The sequence below is a fragment of the Oncorhynchus kisutch genome, linkage group LG22 (assembly GCF_002021735.2).
Source record: "Oncorhynchus kisutch isolate 150728-3 linkage group LG22, Okis_V2, whole genome shotgun sequence".
NCBI lineage: Eukaryota > Metazoa > Chordata > Actinopteri > Salmoniformes > Salmonidae > Oncorhynchus > Oncorhynchus kisutch.
In genome coordinates this window covers 29751998-29771890 of record NC_034195.2, presented here as the reverse complement: position 1 = coordinate 29771890, position 19893 = coordinate 29751998, and the positions used below count along the sequence as shown (strand labels likewise).

Sequence of the window (19893 nt, the reverse complement as noted above, 5' to 3'; positions counted from 1 at the left end):
GCTGGTTATATACTGGGAAGCTGGTTATATACTCAGAAAAGCAGTGAAATCACTACCCGTCCTATAGAGCCACTGACTACCAAAACAGTCACAAATTGCCCTGCCCCTTAATCAGCTGTAAGTTATGAGCAGTCAGCAGTTCACACACCAAATAGGCTACTGGGAAGACATACTTAAAGCAGAAAATAAATATTGGTATCACTCCTGGAGATATAAGGAGTCCACTAGGTATAGATTGGAGTGCTTTAATGTTGAAGAGATCATTCATGTCCCACGCATTAAGGCCAGCTAGTCTGTGTGTGATCAGTGTGTGTGTGTGTGTGTGTGTGTGTGTGTGTGTGTGTGTGTGTGTGTGTGTGTGTGTGTGTGTGTGTGTGTGTGTGTGTGTGTGTGTGTGTGTGTCAGTGGAGTATCTCTCCATCTTGACATTGATGATGTGTACAACTCTACTACAGCTGTGATATGATGAGTCCGGATTCAGAAGTAAACATGGTAAGCCCAAATAAAGAGGTTCTACACTAGTACTTACCACAGTGCTACTACACATACATCCTCTACAAAAGTGTCAGGAGGTTTCAGGAGCAATCTGAATGTAGTTTGTAGAGTGGAATGTATTTTTCACATAATTCTGACATGATACTTATTATGGTGAGAGGGAGAGAGGAGAAGGGGGAGAAGAAAGAAACAGATGAAAGAGGTCGGGGCAGGTGGAGGGGAGGAAGGGATTGAGGAGAGTTCGGGGCAGGTGGAAGGGAGGATGGGATTAAGGAGAGGTCGGGGGCAGGTGGAAGGGAGGAAGGGATTGAGGAGCGGTCGGGGGCAGGTGGAAGGGAGGAAGGCATTGAGGAGAGTTCGGGGCAGGTGGAAGGGAGGAAGGGATTGAGGAGCGGTCGGGGGCAGGTGGAAGGGAGGAAGGGAGGGATTGAGGAGAGTTCGGGGCATGTGGAAGGGAGGACGGGATTGAGGAGAGGTCGGGGGCAGGTGGAGGGGAGGAAGGGATTGAGGAGAGGTCGGGGGCAGGTGGAAGGGAGGAAGGGATTGAGGAGAGGTCGGGGGCAGGTGGAGGGGAGGATGGGATTGAGGAAGGGTCGGGGGCAGGTGGAAGGGAGGAAGGGAGGGATTGAGGAGAGGTCGGGGGCAGGTGGAAGGGAGGAATTGAGGAGAGGTCGGGGGCAGGTGGAAGGGAGGAAGGGAGGGATTGAGGAGGGGTCGGGGCAGGTGGAAGGGAGGAAGGGATTGAGGAGAGGTCGGGGGCAGGTGGAAGGGAGGAAGGGATTGAGGAGAGGTCGGGGGCAGGTGGAAGGGAGGAAGGGATTGAGGAGAGGTCGGGGGCAGGTGGAAGGGAGGAAGGGATTGAGGAGAGGTCGGGGGCAGGTGGAAGGGAGGAAGGGAGGGATTGAGGAGAGGTCGGGGGCAGGTGGAAGGGAGGAAGGGAGGGATTGAGGAGAGTTCGGGGCAGGTGGAAGGGAGGACGGGATTGAGGAGAGGTCGGGGGCAGGTGGAAAGGAGGAAGGGAGGTATTGAGGAGGGGTCGGGGCAGGTGGAAGGGAGGAAGGGAGGGATTGAGGAGAGGTCGGGGGCAGGTGGAAGGGAGGAAGGCATTGAGGAGAGGTCGGCGGCAGGTGGAGGGAAGGACAGGATTGAGGAGAGGTCGGGGTCAGGTGGAAGGGAGGAAGGGAGGGATTGAGGAGAGGTCGGGGGCAGGTGGAAGGGAGGAAGGGATTGAGGAGAGGTCGGGGGCAGGTGGAAGGGAGGAAGGGATTGAGGAGAGGTCGGGGGCAGGTGGAAGGGAGGAAGGGATTGAGGAGAGGTCGGGGGCAGGTGGAAGGGAGGAAGGGAGGGATTGAGGAGAGGTCGGGGGCAGGTGGAAGGGAGGAAGGGAGGGATTGAGGAGAGTTCGGGGCAGGTGGAAGGGAGGACGGGATTGAGGAGAGGTCGGGGGCAGGTGGAAAGGAGGAAGGGAGGTATTGAGGAGGGGTCGGGGCAGGTGGAAGGGAGGAAGGGAGGGATTGAGGAGAGGTCGGGGGCAGGTGGAAGGGAGGAAGGCATTGAGGAGAGGTCGGCGGCAGGTGGAGGGAAGGACAGGATTGAGGAGAGGTCGGGGTCAGGTGGAAGGGAGGAAGGGAGGGATTGAGGAGAGGTCGGGGGCAGGTGGAAGGGAGGAAGGGATTGAGGAGAGGTCGGGGGCAGGTGGAAGGGAGGAAGGGAGGGATGGAGGAGAGGTCGGGGGCAGGTGGAGGGGAGGATGGGATTGAGGAGAGGTCGGAGGCAGGTGGAAGGGAGGAAGGGATTGAGGAGAGGTCGGGGGCAGGTAGAGGGGAGGAAGGGATTGAGGAGAGGTCGGGGCAGGTGGAAGGGAGGAAGGGATTGAGGAGAGGTCGGGGCAGGTGGAGGGGAGGAAGGGAGGGATTGAGGAGAGGTCGGGGGCATGTGGAGGGGAGGATGGGATTGAGGAGAGGTCGGGGGCAGGTGGAAGGGAGGAAGGGAGGGTTGAGGAGAGGTCGGGGGCAGGTGTAAGGGAGGAAGGGAGGGATTGAGGAGAGGTCGGGGGCAGGTGGAAGGGAGGATGGGATTGAGGAGAGGTTGGGGGCAGCTAGAAGGGAGGATGGGATTGAGGAGCGGTCGGAGGCAGGTGGAAGGGAGGAAGGGATTGAGGAGAGGTCGGGGGGCAGGTGGAGGGGAGGAAGGGATTGAGGAGAGGTCGTGGGCAGGTGGAAGGGAGGAAGGGATTGAGGAGAGGTCGGGGGCAGGTGGAAGGGAGGAAGGGAGGGATTGAGGAGAGGTCGGGGGCAGGTGGAAGGGAGGAAGGGAGGAATTGAGGAGAGTTCGGGGCAGGTGGAAGGGAGGACGGGATTGAGGAGAGGTCGGGGGCAGGTGGAGGGGAGGAAGGGATTGAGGAGAGGTCGGGGGCAGGTGGAAGGGAGGAAGGGATTGAGGAGAGGTCGGGGCAGGTGGAGGGGAGGATGGGATTGAGGAAGGGTCGGGGGCAGGTGGAAGGGAGGAAGGGAGGGATGGGGAGAGGTCGGGGGCAGGTGGAAGGGAGGAAGGGAGGGATTGAGGAGAGGTCGGGGGCAGGTGGAAGGGAGGAAGGGAGGGATTGAGGAGGGGTCGGGGGCAGGTGGAAGGGAGGAAGGGAGGGATTGAGGAGAGGTCGGGGGCAGGTGGAAGGGAGGAAGGCATTGAGGAGAGGTCGGGGGCAGGTGGAGGGAAGGACAGGGTTGAGGAGAGGTCGGGGGCAGGTGGAAGGGAGGAAGGGAGGGATTGAGGAGAGGTCGGGGGCAGGTGGAAGGGAGGAAGGGAGGGATTGAGGAGAGGTCGGGGGCAGGTGGAAGGGAGGAAGGGAGGGATGGAGGAGAGGTCGGGGGCAGGTGGAGGGGAGGATGGGATTGAGGAGAGGTCGGAGGCAGGTGGAAGGGAGGAAGGGATGGAGGAGAGGTCGGGGGCAGGTGGAAGGGAGGAAGGGATTGAGGAGAGGTCGGGGCAGGTGGAGGGGAGGAAGGGAGGGATTGAGGAGAGGTCGGGGGCAGGTGGAGGGGAGGATGGGATTGAGGAGAGGTCGGAGGCAGGTGGAAGGGTGGAAGGGATTGAGGAGAGGTCGGGGGCAGGTGGAGGGGAGGAAGGGATTGAGGAGAGGTCGGGGGCAGGTGGAAGGGAGGAAGGGATTGAGGAGAGGTCAGGGGCAGGTGGAGGGGAGGATGGGATTGAGGAGAGGTCGGGGGCAGGTGGAAGGGAGGAAGGGATTGAGGAGAGGTCGGGGGCAGGTGGAGGGGAGGATGGGATTGAGGAGAGGTCGGGGGCAGGTGGAAGGGAGGAAGGGATTGAGGAGAGGTCAGGGGCAGGTGGAAGGGAGGAAGGGATTGAGGAGAGGTCAGGGGCAGGTGGAATGAGACGGAGGACAGAGGGAAGAAGGGAAAAGGCTGATGGGAGGAGTCTGAAATAAAAATAAGATGGAAAGTGAAATAAAACAGACATCACCTGCTCCTATATGAAAGTCCAGCTGTAAGACCACCCACACAATATATAATAAAGGTTGATAAATGAAAGCTCCTCTAAAGGTCATTCCACCAGTAGCATGTATCTGGACAGCTGCTAGTGTGAATGTTGCTCTCTGTGGGACTTCTGTATAACATGTATCTTACCATTCAACATAGTCAGGGTCAAACTATTCCAGAGAGAGAACTCCTGCATCCAATCCTTCAACCTCGTTCCCATTGTGTTTCTAACCCACATGGCCTTGCCTGGGCTATGGTTTCCCATGTGGGGGAACGCGGTTACACATACACACACACACACACACACACACACACACACACACACACACACACACACACACACACACACACACACACATGCTTCCATGTTTACAGACACACACCACGTACGCACTAAATGCCACATTCTTACCTTTTATGTGTGTGTGTTATAGAGGACATATTCCTGCTCCCCACCAGAGATGAGAAGAACCCTGTTGTGTATGGAGTCTTCACCACCTCCAGGTAAAACACTTAGTACACCATACCACACAAGGCATGAGAAATCAAGGATTATCGTGTAGATAACTCTTGAAAAGGGCTGTTAGGCCGGAGTCATAGCCAACGGCCAGGAAAACAGCACTTAAGAGGGTGTTAATCACAATCCAGGTTCGAGGGCCTTATTACTTTTATAAAACGATTGACAACACAATTTTAATGAGTACATAACAGTCCGTGCAAAAGACAGTCGTTAGTTCTGAGATTCTAACCAAATGGGCTGGTTGTTCATTATATCCATTTTATTTGCAATGGTTGCTATGCTAAACAAATAATTGCCATGTAGCTATGCAGGCTAGCTACTTCTCCTTTGCTAGCTAGCCAACTAAAGCTAACACACAGTCGCATTAAGCAGCTGAAACAACAACATTTTTTTCTGTGCATTTTCATTTGTTTTACCTTTGTTTCTATTGCCATTTCTTTTGACCCATTATAATGATCCTGATAAATGAAGGCTCAGAGAAGCTGCCTTGTCACGTTCATAAGCATGGCAGAGTGGAGATCACAAAAAAATAACTGCTACACTGTTCCACAGGTCAGAGAGGCAGACAGCTAGGCTAGTAGCATGGGGAGATTTGTCTAGATGCTCTTTTTCAGGGGAGATAAAGTTTATTGATTGCCTGGCTGGGCTATGTGGGACCATGGATACACATTGACAGTTTAAATGGAACTGTTAAAAGGCATTACCTGGGGAATGTGGTGAATAACCCTCCTATTAACATTAAGGTGTTGACTAGACCAATCTCTATGGTCTGGTTCAGGAGATGAGTGTCAACCTCAATGAGCTGCTTTCCTCACCTCTCCTTTCCCACAAAAAACCTGTCTCTCTCTCCTCACCTCTCCTTTCCCACAAAAAACCTATCTCTCTCTCCTCACCTCTCATTTCCCACAAAAAACCTGTCTCTCTCTCCTCACCTCCCCTTTCCCACAAAAAACCTGTCTCTCTCTCCTCACCTCTCCTTTCCCACAAAAAACCTGTCTCTCTCTCCTCACCTCCCCTTTCCCACAAAAAACCTGTCTCTCTCTCCTCACCTCTCCTTTCCCACAAAAAACCTGTCTCTCTCTCCTCACCTCCCCTTTCCCACAAAAAACCTGTCTCTCTCTCCTCACCTCCCCTTACCAAAAAAAACTGTCTCTCTCTCCTCACCTCCCCTTACCAAAACCTCCTCTCCATGTCCCCTCCCCTCCCTTTCTCTTCACTTCACCTACCGGTTCCACTCCTCCAATACAAACACATTTATCTCCCAGTCTCCCTTTGTCCCTCTCTCTGTCCCTTTCCCTCTAACTCTCCCTCTCTTTGTCCCTCTCTCTGTCCCTTTCCCTCTCAATTTCCCTCTAACTCTCCCTCTCTCTCTTCCAGTGTCTGGTCTCAGTCAGTCACCACCTCGACCAGAGACAAAGGTTTTAGAAGGTTAATTCGACTCATAACGACCGGTATGAGTTCAGCGAGCGAGGACGAAATAGGAGGATGAGGAATAGGAGAGTAGAGTAAGGAAGAGAGAGAGAGAGAATAAAAGAGAAAGAGAGTGATGGATGGACTGTGCTAGTGAATCACTATCTGTGATCTCCATCTGGAAGCCACTAAGGGATTGATCACTGGTCATCAGCTCTTTGTTCTACAAAGGTGAGAGTTGACAGTTGACTGTGTAGGTCTCAGACAAGGTTACTCATTAAAACATCAAAGAATACCCGATGCATCTACTGTTACATATTACCCTTCTCCTGACCTCCTCTCCTCCTCCTCCCCTCTTCCTCTTCTTCCTCTTTCTACAGTAACCCCGGGGGTTCCAAAGTCAAACGGACCATTCTGGTAAAAACTAGAGTGAAAAACTAGCTCAGCTTCCGGTCAGAGGGCAACAGTGGACTCAGGTACACCACTTCAAATATTTAACCTTAAAATTGCTGACTGACTAGTAACGTTAAGACTCTGTTAGAACACTGTAACAATATATCACTGTGTAGACATCATTTGATATGAAGTGGATTGGTGAAAGCTTTGTAGAGAAACAGCTCACCTATTCAGTTGTGACAGATCAAGATCACTCCAAGGAAGAAAGGAGGGAAGGTGCATGACATAGTGACCGTACAAAAACAAGACTAAATCCTAGTCAAAATGGCCAGCATATCCGTTCGTCCCACTTTTGGACAGACGTTTCACCCAAGGGTTGATGTTTCCTCGCAGTAGAGACTTTCTCTTTCCGTAATCCTTTGTTTCCCCAGCCATGAGCAGAATATTATCTTTGTATTTGGGGGCAATGTGAAACAGAACAAGAGAAACGAGCACATAAACCGTGTAGAACATCTAAGCACCCCTCCAGGTTGTTGTGTTTGGGTGTGTTGTTATGCTGTTATGTAAGGGTATATGATGTAACAGAGAGAGTGTCTGTTCTAGGTAGTTAAAGTGTCTGTGTATCAGACATGGGATGTGATGACTTATAACCTCTCTAGTAATGCTAGCACTGTAAGCCTCTGATAACACATTACTTACTACTTATTTGACCCCTCTCTGCAATGTGTGTGTGTGTATGTGTGTGTGTGTGTGTGTGTGTGTGTGTGTGTGTGTGTGTGTGTGTGTGTGTGTGTGTGTGTGTGTGTGTGTGTGTGTGTGTGTGTGTGTGTGTGTGTGTGTGTGTTCCCAAAAGAATAGTAAACAAACAAAAATATGACCAACTGGGAACATTTAGTTGATTTCTAGGGGGATTAGGGTTAAGGTCAGAATTAGTGTAAGGATTAGAATTAGGTTTAGGGTTAGGGACTAGGGTTAGGTTTTGGGGTGAAGGTTGGGGTGAGGGTTAGATTTAGGGTTAGGAAGAATAGGATTTTGAATAGGATCGAATTTTGTGTCTCCACCAAGGGTAGTTGTATAAGACTGCGTGTGGCCTATGTGTGTGTGTGTGTGCGTGCGTGCGTGCGTGTGTGTGTGTGTGTGTGCGTGCGTGCGTGTGTGTGTGCGTGCGTGTGTGCGTGTGTGTTCTGTCTCACCTCCTCTCTGTGTTCAGCTCCAGGTCTATGTATGAACCAGCGTGTGGTGGTCTGTTGTGATTTGGGGAGACACTCCAGGAAGGTGGAGTTATTCTCCACCCCAAACATTGTCCTCTCCTCCACCCTGCCTCCACGCAGAGCTGAGAACACAGAAATATATCCATAAAGTGTTATATTGTTATATTGTGATTGTCACGGTCGCACACCAACCCACACCATGTAGAGGGAGTCAGAGCAGCAGTGTTGTTACTTACTGTCCTCTGTGTCCCAACACTGGCTGGATGGGTCTCCATGTTTGATGTCTTGTCTTCTGGCTCTCCTGTCAACACAAAACACATACATAAACACACACACACGCCGCAGGGTTAGGGGTGAGAGGTCAAGAAAGGTGACAAGGTCACATCCTGCTGTCAAGGCAATGTTTTACCCTTCTTAACACACAAAAGGTTTTCTCTCTGCGTGCGTGCGTGTGTGTGTGTGTGTTTTTGTGAGTCCAGATCCGTTTTTTTCCAGGGGCTTTCTATTAACGGTAACAGGAGTTACTTCAGGCAGTGATTGAAGCTGCTCTGTCTGTCCTGATAAACCTGGTCAATCTGTCTAACATGCTGAACATACTGACAACAACCATATATAGATAACACACTGAACCCAACAACTGGCAACCACAGATACGTAAAGAACACACGGAACCCAATAGCCAAGCTGAACCCAATAGCCAAGTTGAACCCAATAGCCAAGTTGAACCCAATAGCTAAGCTGAACCCAATAGCCAAGTTGAATTCAATAGCCAAGATGAACCCAATATCCAAGTTGAACTCAATAGCCAAGTTGAACTCAATAGCCAAGTTGAACCCAATAGCCAAGTTTAACTCAATAGCCAAATATTCAAGTGTTTTGGACAAAGACTAGATATTCCAAAGCTGCCTCTCTCTCTGAAAGCTATGGATGGATCTATTGGTGTTTACACAGTCAACCACCTACATCCTATAGATTTAGCTTGAACTTGAGATATATGCCTCCCTGTAATCTTCTCTCTGTTTTGCTCTCCCCTCTCTCACCATCTCTCGCTATCCCCCATAGATGTAGGTAATGTGTAGAGTTTTGTATTCTATCGCCTGTATGTCCTCAGATCAGTTTTCAAAGTACCACCAGGCACCAACCAACCACCCCCTCTATACCCCACAATGCAATAACATGACCCCTCCTCAGCCATAATGCAATAGTGTGACCCCAAAATGTAGGGCATTAGACAATCTGCTATAGTCTGACTAGGCCACTTACTCGGTACAAACACACAAACACATACACACACATACACAAACACTCCATATAAACAAAGACGACAACAGACAGAAGGAGAATGACAGTACATAAATAATTAGCCCATCAGAGAGCTTCTAATCAGAGAGAGAGAGAGAGAGAGAGAGAGAGAGAGAGAGAAAGAAAAGTGGGTTAATGTCCTGTGGCAGAGAGAAACACAAAAGAAACAAAAGCCCACCAAAAACATATTTAGAAAAAATATCTGAATTCTCTATGACAGTCCCTGGATCCCTGAAAAATAGGACGTCAGGTATGATAGAAACCTTCGCTCTTCTACGGATTCATTAAATCCTGCTAGTGGACGTCTACACATACCTGATCTGAAAAGGAAGTATGGACATGACAAATGCCCTTCATTTCATGGATAACTAATAGGCAATCTATGGGTCCTGAGGCCTGCTATGTTTCAGATACCTCAGATGAAACAATGTGACAGCTGTTTTATATGTTCCTGTATAGTTTATATGTTCTTAAGGTTACAACATGTTATAGAAACTATACAGGACATTATTGGACATTTTCTGCACCATCATACACCTGAACAAATGTGTGTGTGCGTGTGGGTGTGCGTGTGCGTGTGCGGGTGTGTGTGTGTGTGTGTGTGTGTGCGTGTGTGTGTGTTCTACCTCTTGGATGCTGGGACGTATTGTGAGCAGGTGTGTCCGTCCCAGGCGCAGTAAGGATCTCTGGCAAGGCAACACTCTGCACACACCTGACCATACAGGTGACACCTGCTCAGGGACACCTGGGCTAGCCCAGCCCCCGAACCCACATACAGCTGTTGCTACGGAAACAGAGATGGAGAGAACAAACTACCTCAGGGAAGGATTCAGTCTAGCACACTTGTTTCAACTAATCACCTCGCTATATGTTGTTGCTGTTTACACTATAATATGGTTCATTGTGGGGAAGAGACCTGTGTTTTTCTGATCTCCATTTTTTTCATTGTATGTGTGTGTGTCCATGCGTGCGCATGTGAGTTCACATATGTGATTTAGTACACCCACATATCCAGCAGCATATAGTACAGTACACTCGTAGAAAAAAAGAGGGTTCTACATGGAATACAAAAGATTTCTACTTGGAACCAAAAAGGGGTTTTCTACGGGGACAGCCAAATAATCTTTTTGGAACCCTTTTTTTGAAGAGTGTATCCTCAAGGTTCTCACCTCCAATATTATTATTACTGGAAGTCCCCATAACTTTAAAGGTGGTTTAAACAACAAAACCTTCAACAACGAGAGAGAGAGAGAGAGAGAGAGAGAGAGAGAGGTGTTTTGTATGGATCTGCCTGGACTCGTCTGAACCAGAGATTACAAAACAAACACTGAACGGAAATATGGAAAACACTGGGGGATGGGTTGGGATGAGATGAACACACACACACACACACACACACACACACACACACACACACACACACACACACACACACACACACACACACACACACACACACACACACACACACACACACACAGGCTGTGGCAGATGAAGGGAGGCTGTGATTGGAGTTGAACGGTCTGCTGACATCCCTGACCCTCAGATAGCGAGGGAGGAGGCGAGCAAGAGAGGGGAGGAGAAGGGAAGGAAAGAGGGAAGGTGGCTGTGGATGGTGCAGTTAGTACCCCTGAAGCTACAGTAAACGAGAAATGCAGGGGAAGATAGAGATGGAAAGGAGGGATAGAGAGAAGAGGGGAGTTCTTACCTGTTTAGAAGAGATCTCCATACTCAGGATGGGAGTGGGAGCCTAGAGGAGAAAACACACATTATCTCCACTATACACACATCCACACTGACTCGTACTTTCTACTTAATACATACAGTGTAGTCGTTAGCTAATTAGTTATACTTGAGAAAAACCAAGCTCATTTTGCAGCTACGGAGAAGGCCTCAGGTTAGGGAGTTCAACCAAGGAGTGTGTGAATCAACGAGAGAGAATAAACTCACTCTATGTCTGTCAAACTAGAGAAACACACCAACTCTCCTCTCCATACCCCCAGAACTCCTGCTGTGTGTTTAGGATAGTAAGGTATTCATACTATACTGCTGTTTAAAGAGTTGACAACCCTTCAATCAAGAGATAATGTAAAAAAAAAAAAAAGCTAAATGAAAATGTTGGTTGATTAATATGAATTGACAAATCACCTTGACCTTGAATTCCAGGACAGAAGGAAATTCAGGATATTCGTTTTTTAGTAGTATGAGTAGCTACATACAGATATAATTTTCTGCCTGCAGTGGAGATAATATGATTTAGAAAAAGTCAGTTATCTGCATCAGAGTGGTATACTGACAGATCTGGTGTATATGTATTCAACTTCTCCAAACCCTATGTGAATGAAGACAATATTTAAAGGTGTGTGTGTGTGTGTGTGTGTGTGTGTGTGTGTGTGTGTGTGTGTGTGTGTGTGTGTGTGTGTGTGTGTGTGTGTGTGTGTGTGTGTGTGTGTGTGTGTGTGTGTGTGTGTGTGTGTGTGTCTATTACCTGGAACACTGAGAGCTCCTCCAGAATCACCTCCTCAGTAGACCAGTTCTCCTGAGTAATGCTCACCACCTTTAGAACTGACCCAGCATCTGGACAACACACAAATGTTTATATTTTCACATGCTTATGAAATACACACACATAATACTTCTCTTTTACTCGCTTTCTAGTGAGAGAGATCTACTGAAATGGGACTGCTTGGCTACAAACAGACTATGATGTTGTAGCGCTATCTGCTGGTCAGTCTGAGCATGACAGCAAAGACAGGGGATTTCTTTTTTTAAATTTACATTTGTTTTTTATTTAAACAATACAAAATATAAACATACAAACATCATACAGACACACACAAACATCATACAGACACACACAAACATCATACAGACACACACAAACATCATACAGACACACACAAACATCATACAGACACACACAAACATCATACAGACACACACAAACATCATACAGAAACACACAAACATCATACAGACACACACAAACATCATACAGAAACACACAAACATCATACAGAAACACACAAACATCATACAGAAACACACAAACATCATACAGAAACACACAAACATCATACAGACACACACAAACATCATACAGAAACACACAAACATCATACAGACACACACAAACATCATACAGACACACACAAACATCATACAGACACACACAAACATCATACAGACACACACAAACATCATACAGACACACACAAACATCATACAGACACACACAAACATCATACAGACACACACAAACATCATACAGACACACACAAACATCATACAGACACACACAAACATCATACAGACACACACAAACATCATACAGACACACACAAACATCATACAGACACACACAAACATCATACAGACACACACAAACATCATACAGACACACACAAACATCATACAGACACACACAAACATCATACAGACACACACAAACATCATACAGACACACACAAACATCATACAGACACACACAAACATCATACAGACACACACAAACATCATACAGACACACACAAACATCATACAGACACACACAAACATCATACAGACACACACAAACATCATACAGACACACACAAACATCAATGACATCACACAAACATCAATGACATCACACCTGCCCAGTTGATTTTCAATTTTTAAGAATATGTTTTTTCAAGATGATTTACGTGAAAAGTCTAGTCCAACCCATCGGGTACCTCACTGCATCCTCATATGCCATGTCTTGAAATTATTATTGAAATGATTATGAACATTATTGCGTCATTGTTCATTTTAGACTTAAGACATGACTCTGCCTTTGTGCTGTAGAATTTGTGAATTTTGTCTCTTGTATAATAAATTCTACACATGAGATTATACTGGATTAAGTGTACATTTTCGTTAACTGTAATGTTGTTAGTTACAGTGCCTTAAGGAAGTATTCACACCCCTTGATTTTTCACATATTTTGTTGTTTTAGAAGGTGAGATTAAAATGGATTGAAATGTCCTTTTTTTGTCAACGATCTACACATCTTCACTGTCATTTAGGTTAGCATTGTGGAGTAACTACAATGTTATTGATCCATCCTCAGTTTTCTCCTGTCACTCCCACTAAACTCTGTAACTGTTTTAAAGTCACCATTGAAATCCCTGAGTTTCCTGCATCTTTGGCAACTGAGTTAGGAAGGACGCCTGTATCTTTGTAGTGACTGGGTGTATTGATACACCATCCAAAGTGTAATTAATAACTTCACCATGCTCAAAGGGATATTCAATGTCTTTTTAATTTTTTACCCATCTATCAATAGGTGAGCTTCTTTGCAAGGTATTGGAAAACCTCCCTGGTCTTTGTGGTTGAGTTTGTGTTTGAAATGCACTGCTCGACTGAGGGACCTTACAGATAATTGTATGTGTAGGGTACAGAGATGAGGTAGTCATAAAAAAATCATGTTAAAAACTATTATTTCATGCAACTTATTTGTGACTTGTTAAGCAAATGTTTGCTCCTGAATTTATTTAGGCTTGTCATAACAAAGGAGTTGAATATTCATTGACTCAAGACATTTCAGATTTACATTTTTTATTAATAAAAAAAATGTCTAAAAACATAATTCCACTTTGAAGTTATGCTGTATTGTGTGTAGACCAGTGACACAACATCTCAATTTAAATCAATTTTGACACAACAACATGTGGAATAAGTAAAGGGATATGAATACTTTCTGAAGGCACTGTAGGTTTCAACTTTCCCTCCAACTTGTGCCAATATCAGTTCTTTTAAAGTCTTGGTTCCAATTTTAGTCCGATTTTAGTTTTTTTTAAATTCTAAGAGATTGACAGTTGGATAGGCTTTTCGTAAGGTTTTGTATATCTTACCTATCAGATGAATGTCCTTTTCTGACTCAAATATGATAGGGGACATGGGATTTCATATGGAGCTCACACACAGAGTATCAACAGTACTGCAGGATGGAATTAAAACAACATCTAACATTCAAACAGTCTTAACATTTTCAGGTTAAAGAGGAAGGCTGAGAATAGAATGTTAGGGTTACTGAAAATTGTGTGTGTTTGTGTCCATCTCTCACCTGTCCCCAGAAACATGACTTCATACTGTCCGTCCTCAGCCATGACGCGGTCCACCACTATCTGTGTCAGTGTGTAGTCGACACGTACACGCGTGAACACGGGTCGGCTGGTCAGGGGGTAGACGGAGCGGAACATGAGGGGGTGGAAGCGGATGAAGCTGACCACCTCATCTGAGAAGTCTTTAGTGGTCCTTATCCTGGGATCATACGTCTTACTGGGACACTGGGGAAAGGGGATAGACAATCATGTTCAAACAGTATGAAAGCCTACCTTGAAGCAGATAGTCATAGTCACTTCAGCTGTTTTTGAACTTGTCTCCATCTGGTGGTGAACTGAAGGACTCCACAGATTCAGGTACATACCGCTACTTCTGGAGTTCACAACCCTTCTACCCCGTCTGTTCCTCCTATTATACAGTTATAAAACATCCCTCGATGGCGCAATGCATATCCCCTCACACACATATACACACACATATACCCACACATGCACGCATATACACAAATGTACCGACACAAAGTGCATTCGGAAAGTATTCAGACCTCTTGACGTTTTCCATATTTTGGTACGTTACAGCCTTAATCTATAATGGATTAAATAGTTTCCCCCCCTCATCAATCTACACACAATACCACAAAATGACAAAGAAAATGTATAAAAAAGAAAGAAATGAAAAAAAAATCACATTTACATAAGTATTCAACCCCTTAACTCCGTACTTTGTTGAAGCACATTTGGCAGTGATTAATTACATACTTAGGTTTTCTTGGCTATGACGCTACAAGCTTGGAAAACCTGTATTTGGGGAGTTTCTCCCATTCTTCTCTGCAGATCCTCTCAAGCTCTATCAAATTGGATGGGGAGCGTCGCTGTACTGCTATCTTCAGGTTTCTCTAGAGATGTTGGTGGAGTGCTGCAGAGATGGTTGTCCTTCTGGAATGTTCTCCCATCTCCACAGAGAAACTGGTTCTGTCAGAGTGACCATCAGGTTCTTGGTCACCACCCTGACCAAGGCCCTTCTTCTCCGATTGCTCAATTTGCCCTGGGCAGCCAGCTCTAGGAAGAGTCTTGATGGTTCCACGCCACTGTGTTCTTGGGGACCTTAAATGCTGCAGAAATGTTTTGTTGACCTTCCCCAGATCTATGCCTCGACACAATCCTGTCTCGGAGCTCTACGGACAATTCCTTTGACCTCACGGCTGGGTTTTTGCTCTGACATGCACTGTCAACTGTGGGACCTTATATAGACAGGTGTGTGCCTTTCCAAATCATGTTCAATCAATTGAATTTACCACAGGTGGACTCCAATCAAGTTGTAGAAACATCTCAAGGATGACCAATGGAAACAGGATGCACCTCAGCTCAATTTCGAGTCTCATAGCAAAGGGTGTGAATACTTATGTAAATAAGGTATTTCTGTTTTTTACTTGTAAAAAAACAACAGTTTTCACCTTGTCATATTGGGGTATTGTGTGTAGACTGATAAGGATTTTAGTTTAGTTAAAACCTGTTGCGACTCTAGGGGCAGTATTTTCATTTTTGGAAGAAAAAAAACGTTCCTGTTTTAAACAGGATATTTTGTCAGAATAAGATGTTAGAATATGCATATAATTGACAGCTTTGGATAGAAAACATTCTAACGTTTCCAAAACTGTAAAGATATTGTCTCTGAGTATAACAGAACTGATGTTGCAGGCGAAAGCCTGAGAAAAATCCAATCCGGAGGTGCCCCAGGTTTTGAAAGCGCTGCGTTCCAATGAGTCCCTATTGAGCTGTGAATGTGCCATCAACGAGCTTACGCTTTCTACGTATTCCCGAAGGTGTCTACAGCATTGTGATGTAGTTTTACGCATTTATGTTGAAGAATAACCGTAGCATTGTGTAAGTGGTCACATGGTGGCTCCGAGAGAGATTCTCGCGTAAAATACAGAGGTAGCCATTACTCCAATCGGTCCTACTGAAAAACTAATTGTCCCGACGAATATATTATCGAATAGATATTAGAAAAACACCTTGAGATTGATTATAAACAACGTTTACCATGTTTCTGTCGATATTATGGAGCTAATTTTGAATATTTTTCACCGTTTTCGTGACTGAAATTTCTGGGCGATTTCTCAGCCAAACGTGAAGAACAAACGGAGCTATTTCGCCTACAAAAATAATATTTTGGGACAAAATTAACTTTGGCTATCTACCTGGGAGTCTCGTGAGTGAAAACATCCGAAGTTCATCAAAGGTAAACGATTTCATTTGATTGCTTTTCTGATTTGTGACAAGGTTGCCTGATGCTAGCAAGGCATAATGCTACACTAGGCTATCGATAAACTTACACAAATGCTTGTCTAGCTTTGGCTGTAAAGCATATTTTGTAAATCTGAGATGACAGGGTGATTAACAAAAGGCTAAGCTGTGTCTCAATATATTTCATTTGTGATTTTCATGAATAGGAATATTTTCTAGGGATATTCATGTCTGTTGCGTTATGCTAATTAGTGTCAGGTGATGATTACGCTCCCGGATCCGGGATGGGGAGTCACAAGAAGTTTTAATCCATTTTAGAATAAGGCTGTAACATAACAAAATGTGGAAAATGTCAAGGGGTCTGAATACTTTCCAAATGTACTGTACACACACACCAGTCACAGTCCCTCATGTTAATCAGTTCCACAAACACTGCAGGAAAGGAAACACACGACGGTGATCACCGTGACGACTTAGAGACATCAACAAAGCTGCCGCCCAGACTGCAGTTTATTATTGTTCACCAGCAGTGAGACTAGGTCATATATCACACACACACGCACGCACGCGCACACACACACACACACACACACATACACTTTGACTTCTGTCACACTCTCACAGAGATGCATTATGAGTACAGGCACACATAGTAGATGGGTGTTTATTATTGTTCATCAGGACTGTGTCATGTACCAGGATTGGGTGATATACTGTAAGTCATTCTAAATTATCCTGTACAGAAACAGTATGCAGTCATCTTGTTTCCCTACTTACGCCGAGGAAAGAAATGGGGGGGTAGGGCTAGGAGAGGTGTGTGTGTGTGTGTGTGTGTGTGTGTGTGTGTGTGTGTGTGTGTGTGTGTGTGTGTGTGTGTGTGTGTGTGTGTGTGTGTGTGTGTGTGTGTGTGTGTGTGCGTGTGTGCGTGTTACCGTACCGTTCCAGGGCGAGGGTAAGGTATTCTCCCCTCGTATTCTACCCAGCGATGGTCAGGTCCTTCCTTGTGAGCGTAGGGTCCGTTGAACACAGCTCGTATGTCAGCCATGCTGTACACACACACTGCCGAGCCGCGGAACACAGAGCTGGAGGAGAAACACAGTCTAATAGGTATAGTGGGAAGAATAACCTGAGAAGTACCGTAGAGAGATGTCTCGTTATATAACAGGTTGTTTGGATCCTGGATGCTGCTGATTGGTTAATAGGAGGGTTATTCACCACATTCCCCAGGTAATGCCTTTTAACAGTTCCATTTAAACTGTCAATGTGTATCCATGGTCCCACATAGCCCAGCCAGGCAATCAATAAACTTTATCTCCCCTGAAAAAGAGCATCTAGACAAATCTCCCCATGCTACTAGCCTAGCTGTCTGCCTCTCTGACCTGTGGAACAGTGTAGCAGTTATTTTTTTGTGATCTCCACTCTGCCATGCTTATGAACGTGACAAGGCAGCTTCTCTGAGCCTTCATTTATCAGGATCATTATAATGGGTCAAAAGAAATGGCAATAGAAACAAAGGTAAAACAAATGAAAATGCACAGAAAAAAATGTTGTTGTTTCAGCTGCTTAATGCGACTGTGTGTTAGCTTTAGTTGGCTAGCTAGCAAAGGAGAAGTAGCTAGCCTGCATAGCTACATGGCAATTATTTGTTTAGCATAGCAACCATTGCAAATAAAATGGATATAATGAACAACCAGCCCATTTGGTTAGAATCTCAGAACTAACGACTGTCTTTTGCACGGACTGTTATGTACTCATTAAAATTGTGTTGTCAATCGTTTTATAAAAGTAATAAGGCCCTCGAACCTGGATTGTGATTAACACCCTCTTAAGTGCTGTTTTCCTGGCCGTTGGCTATGACTCCGGCCTAACAGCCCTTTTCAAGAGTTATCTACACGATAATCCTTGATTTCTCATGCCTTGTGTGGTATGGTGTACTAAGTGTTTTACCTGGAGGTGGTGAAGACTCCATACACAACAGGGTTCTTCTCATCTCTGGTGGGGAGCAGGAATATGTCCTCTATAACACACACACATAAAAGGTAAGAATGTGGCATTTAGTGCGTACGTGGTGTGTGTCTGTAAACATGGAAGCATGTGTGTGTGTGTGTGTGTGTGTGTGTGTGTGTGTGTGTGTGTGTGTGTGTGTGTGTGTGTGTGTGTGTGTGTGTGTGTGTGTGTGTGTGTGACTTACGGAGCTCGTCAAAGTGCGTGTCCACTCCGTCAGGTCCAGGGATGGAACACACCAGTCTGGCTTTGAGGAACGTTGTCCACTTATTGGTCAGACTCCTCAACCCTCCCATGTCATTCTGAAACACAACCACAACACAACCATAACACAACCATGACACAACCATAGTCTAACACACAAATACATCCTAAATCTGTTTTGCAGGTTTAAAACCATGAAACAACCACAGTCTAGTCCACAGATCTGAGATATCAAGTACAACACAACTGCAAACAATTTTACAGACCTTGAATGTGTAAAACCCTGTTTGAGACCAGTTTAAATAAACTAAGATAAAGACCAAACTCTGATTATTTGACTGGCAGAGGACTGAGGTCTGCTCATTACAGTAGTGATGATGGTGGTCGGAATGAACTGACAAAGGAGGGCGAGACGACTGAAGAGGAAAATTGCTGACAAGGAGGAGAGAATAGGATAGAAGGATTTAGTAGGACAAGAATAGCAGTATGAAGGAAGAATTGAAGCCAGAGAAAGGGAGAGAAAATCTAAAGAAGTAGAAATATGAGGGAAGAAGATTTGAAGGTAAACTAGCAAGCTCATTAATTATGCATGTTTCAATTAGCATATGTATACCCCTGGCTGAGTGCTCTACTCAATAAAGCAATGCCCTTCTCAGGGTTAGGGTAGGACTACTCACATATACATATAAAGTACAGGGCCCCTTTATCCAGCACAAGGGCCCTAAACTAACCTCCCTTCTGAATTGGCCCACAGACTAACCTATCACTATAGACATGCAATTATAGAAAATGCAGGGGTAATGGCTTTAGCGTTTTCTAAATGGGATTATCTTCAAAGATGACTGAAGCTCTGTTATTCCATTTATCCAGAGAGGAACCCCTTTATGGTCGGCTATAGACACAGGACAAGGAATCCCTCTCCTGCCTCATCGGCCTTACAGCTTACTCCCAAGTCGTAAACTGGGAATGTTGCAATAGAGCTTGGAATTTTTATAGTGGGAAGACTCCAGGGACAGTCTCCCTACTACCAGAAAATACCCTCCCTACTACCAGAAAGTACTTAAGTAAAGATACTTTAAAGTACTACTTAAGTCGTTTTGTGGGTATCTGTACTTTACTTTACTATTTATATTTTTGACAACTTTTACTTTTACTTCACTACATTCCTAAAGAAAATAATGTACTTTTTACTCCATACATTTGACCTGACACTCAAAAGTAATCATTACAATTTGAATGCTTAGCAGGACAGAAAATGGTTCAATTCACACACTTATCAAGACCACATTCCTGGTCATCCCTACTGCCTCTGATCTGGCAGACTCACTAAACACAAATAATGAATTTGTAAATAATGTCTTAGTGTTGGAGTGTGCTATCCATGAATTAAAAAAACAAGACAATTGTGCAGTCTGCTGTGCTTAATTTAAGGAATTTAAAGAACTGTGAACATGGAAGGAGTTAAAGCTGGGGGTTTGGGCTGCAGGAATGGGCTAAGAACTAGAGGTAGAGCATAAAGA

At 45.6% G+C, this 19893-nt stretch overlaps 1 protein-coding gene across 1 annotated transcript in view; it reads right to left on the bottom strand.

Annotated features, from left to right (window-relative positions):
- Positions 1-19893, bottom strand: part of LOC109866957 (semaphorin-3D) — a 94631-nt gene that overhangs the window by 34166 nt on the left and 40572 nt on the right. The window contains exons 9-17 of the mRNA XM_031802198.1: positions 18357-18471; positions 18113-18182; positions 17103-17247; positions 13921-14143; positions 11320-11408; positions 10540-10581; positions 9458-9615; positions 7766-7830; positions 7512-7651 (exon numbers count right to left, since the gene is read on the bottom strand). Of these exons, the coding sequence (XP_031658058.1) occupies positions 7512-7651; positions 7766-7830; positions 9458-9615; positions 10540-10581; positions 11320-11408; positions 13921-14143; positions 17103-17247; positions 18113-18182; positions 18357-18471 (1047 nt within the window). The remainder of the gene's footprint in view (positions 1-7511; positions 7652-7765; positions 7831-9457; positions 9616-10539; positions 10582-11319; positions 11409-13920; positions 14144-17102; positions 17248-18112; positions 18183-18356; positions 18472-19893) is intronic.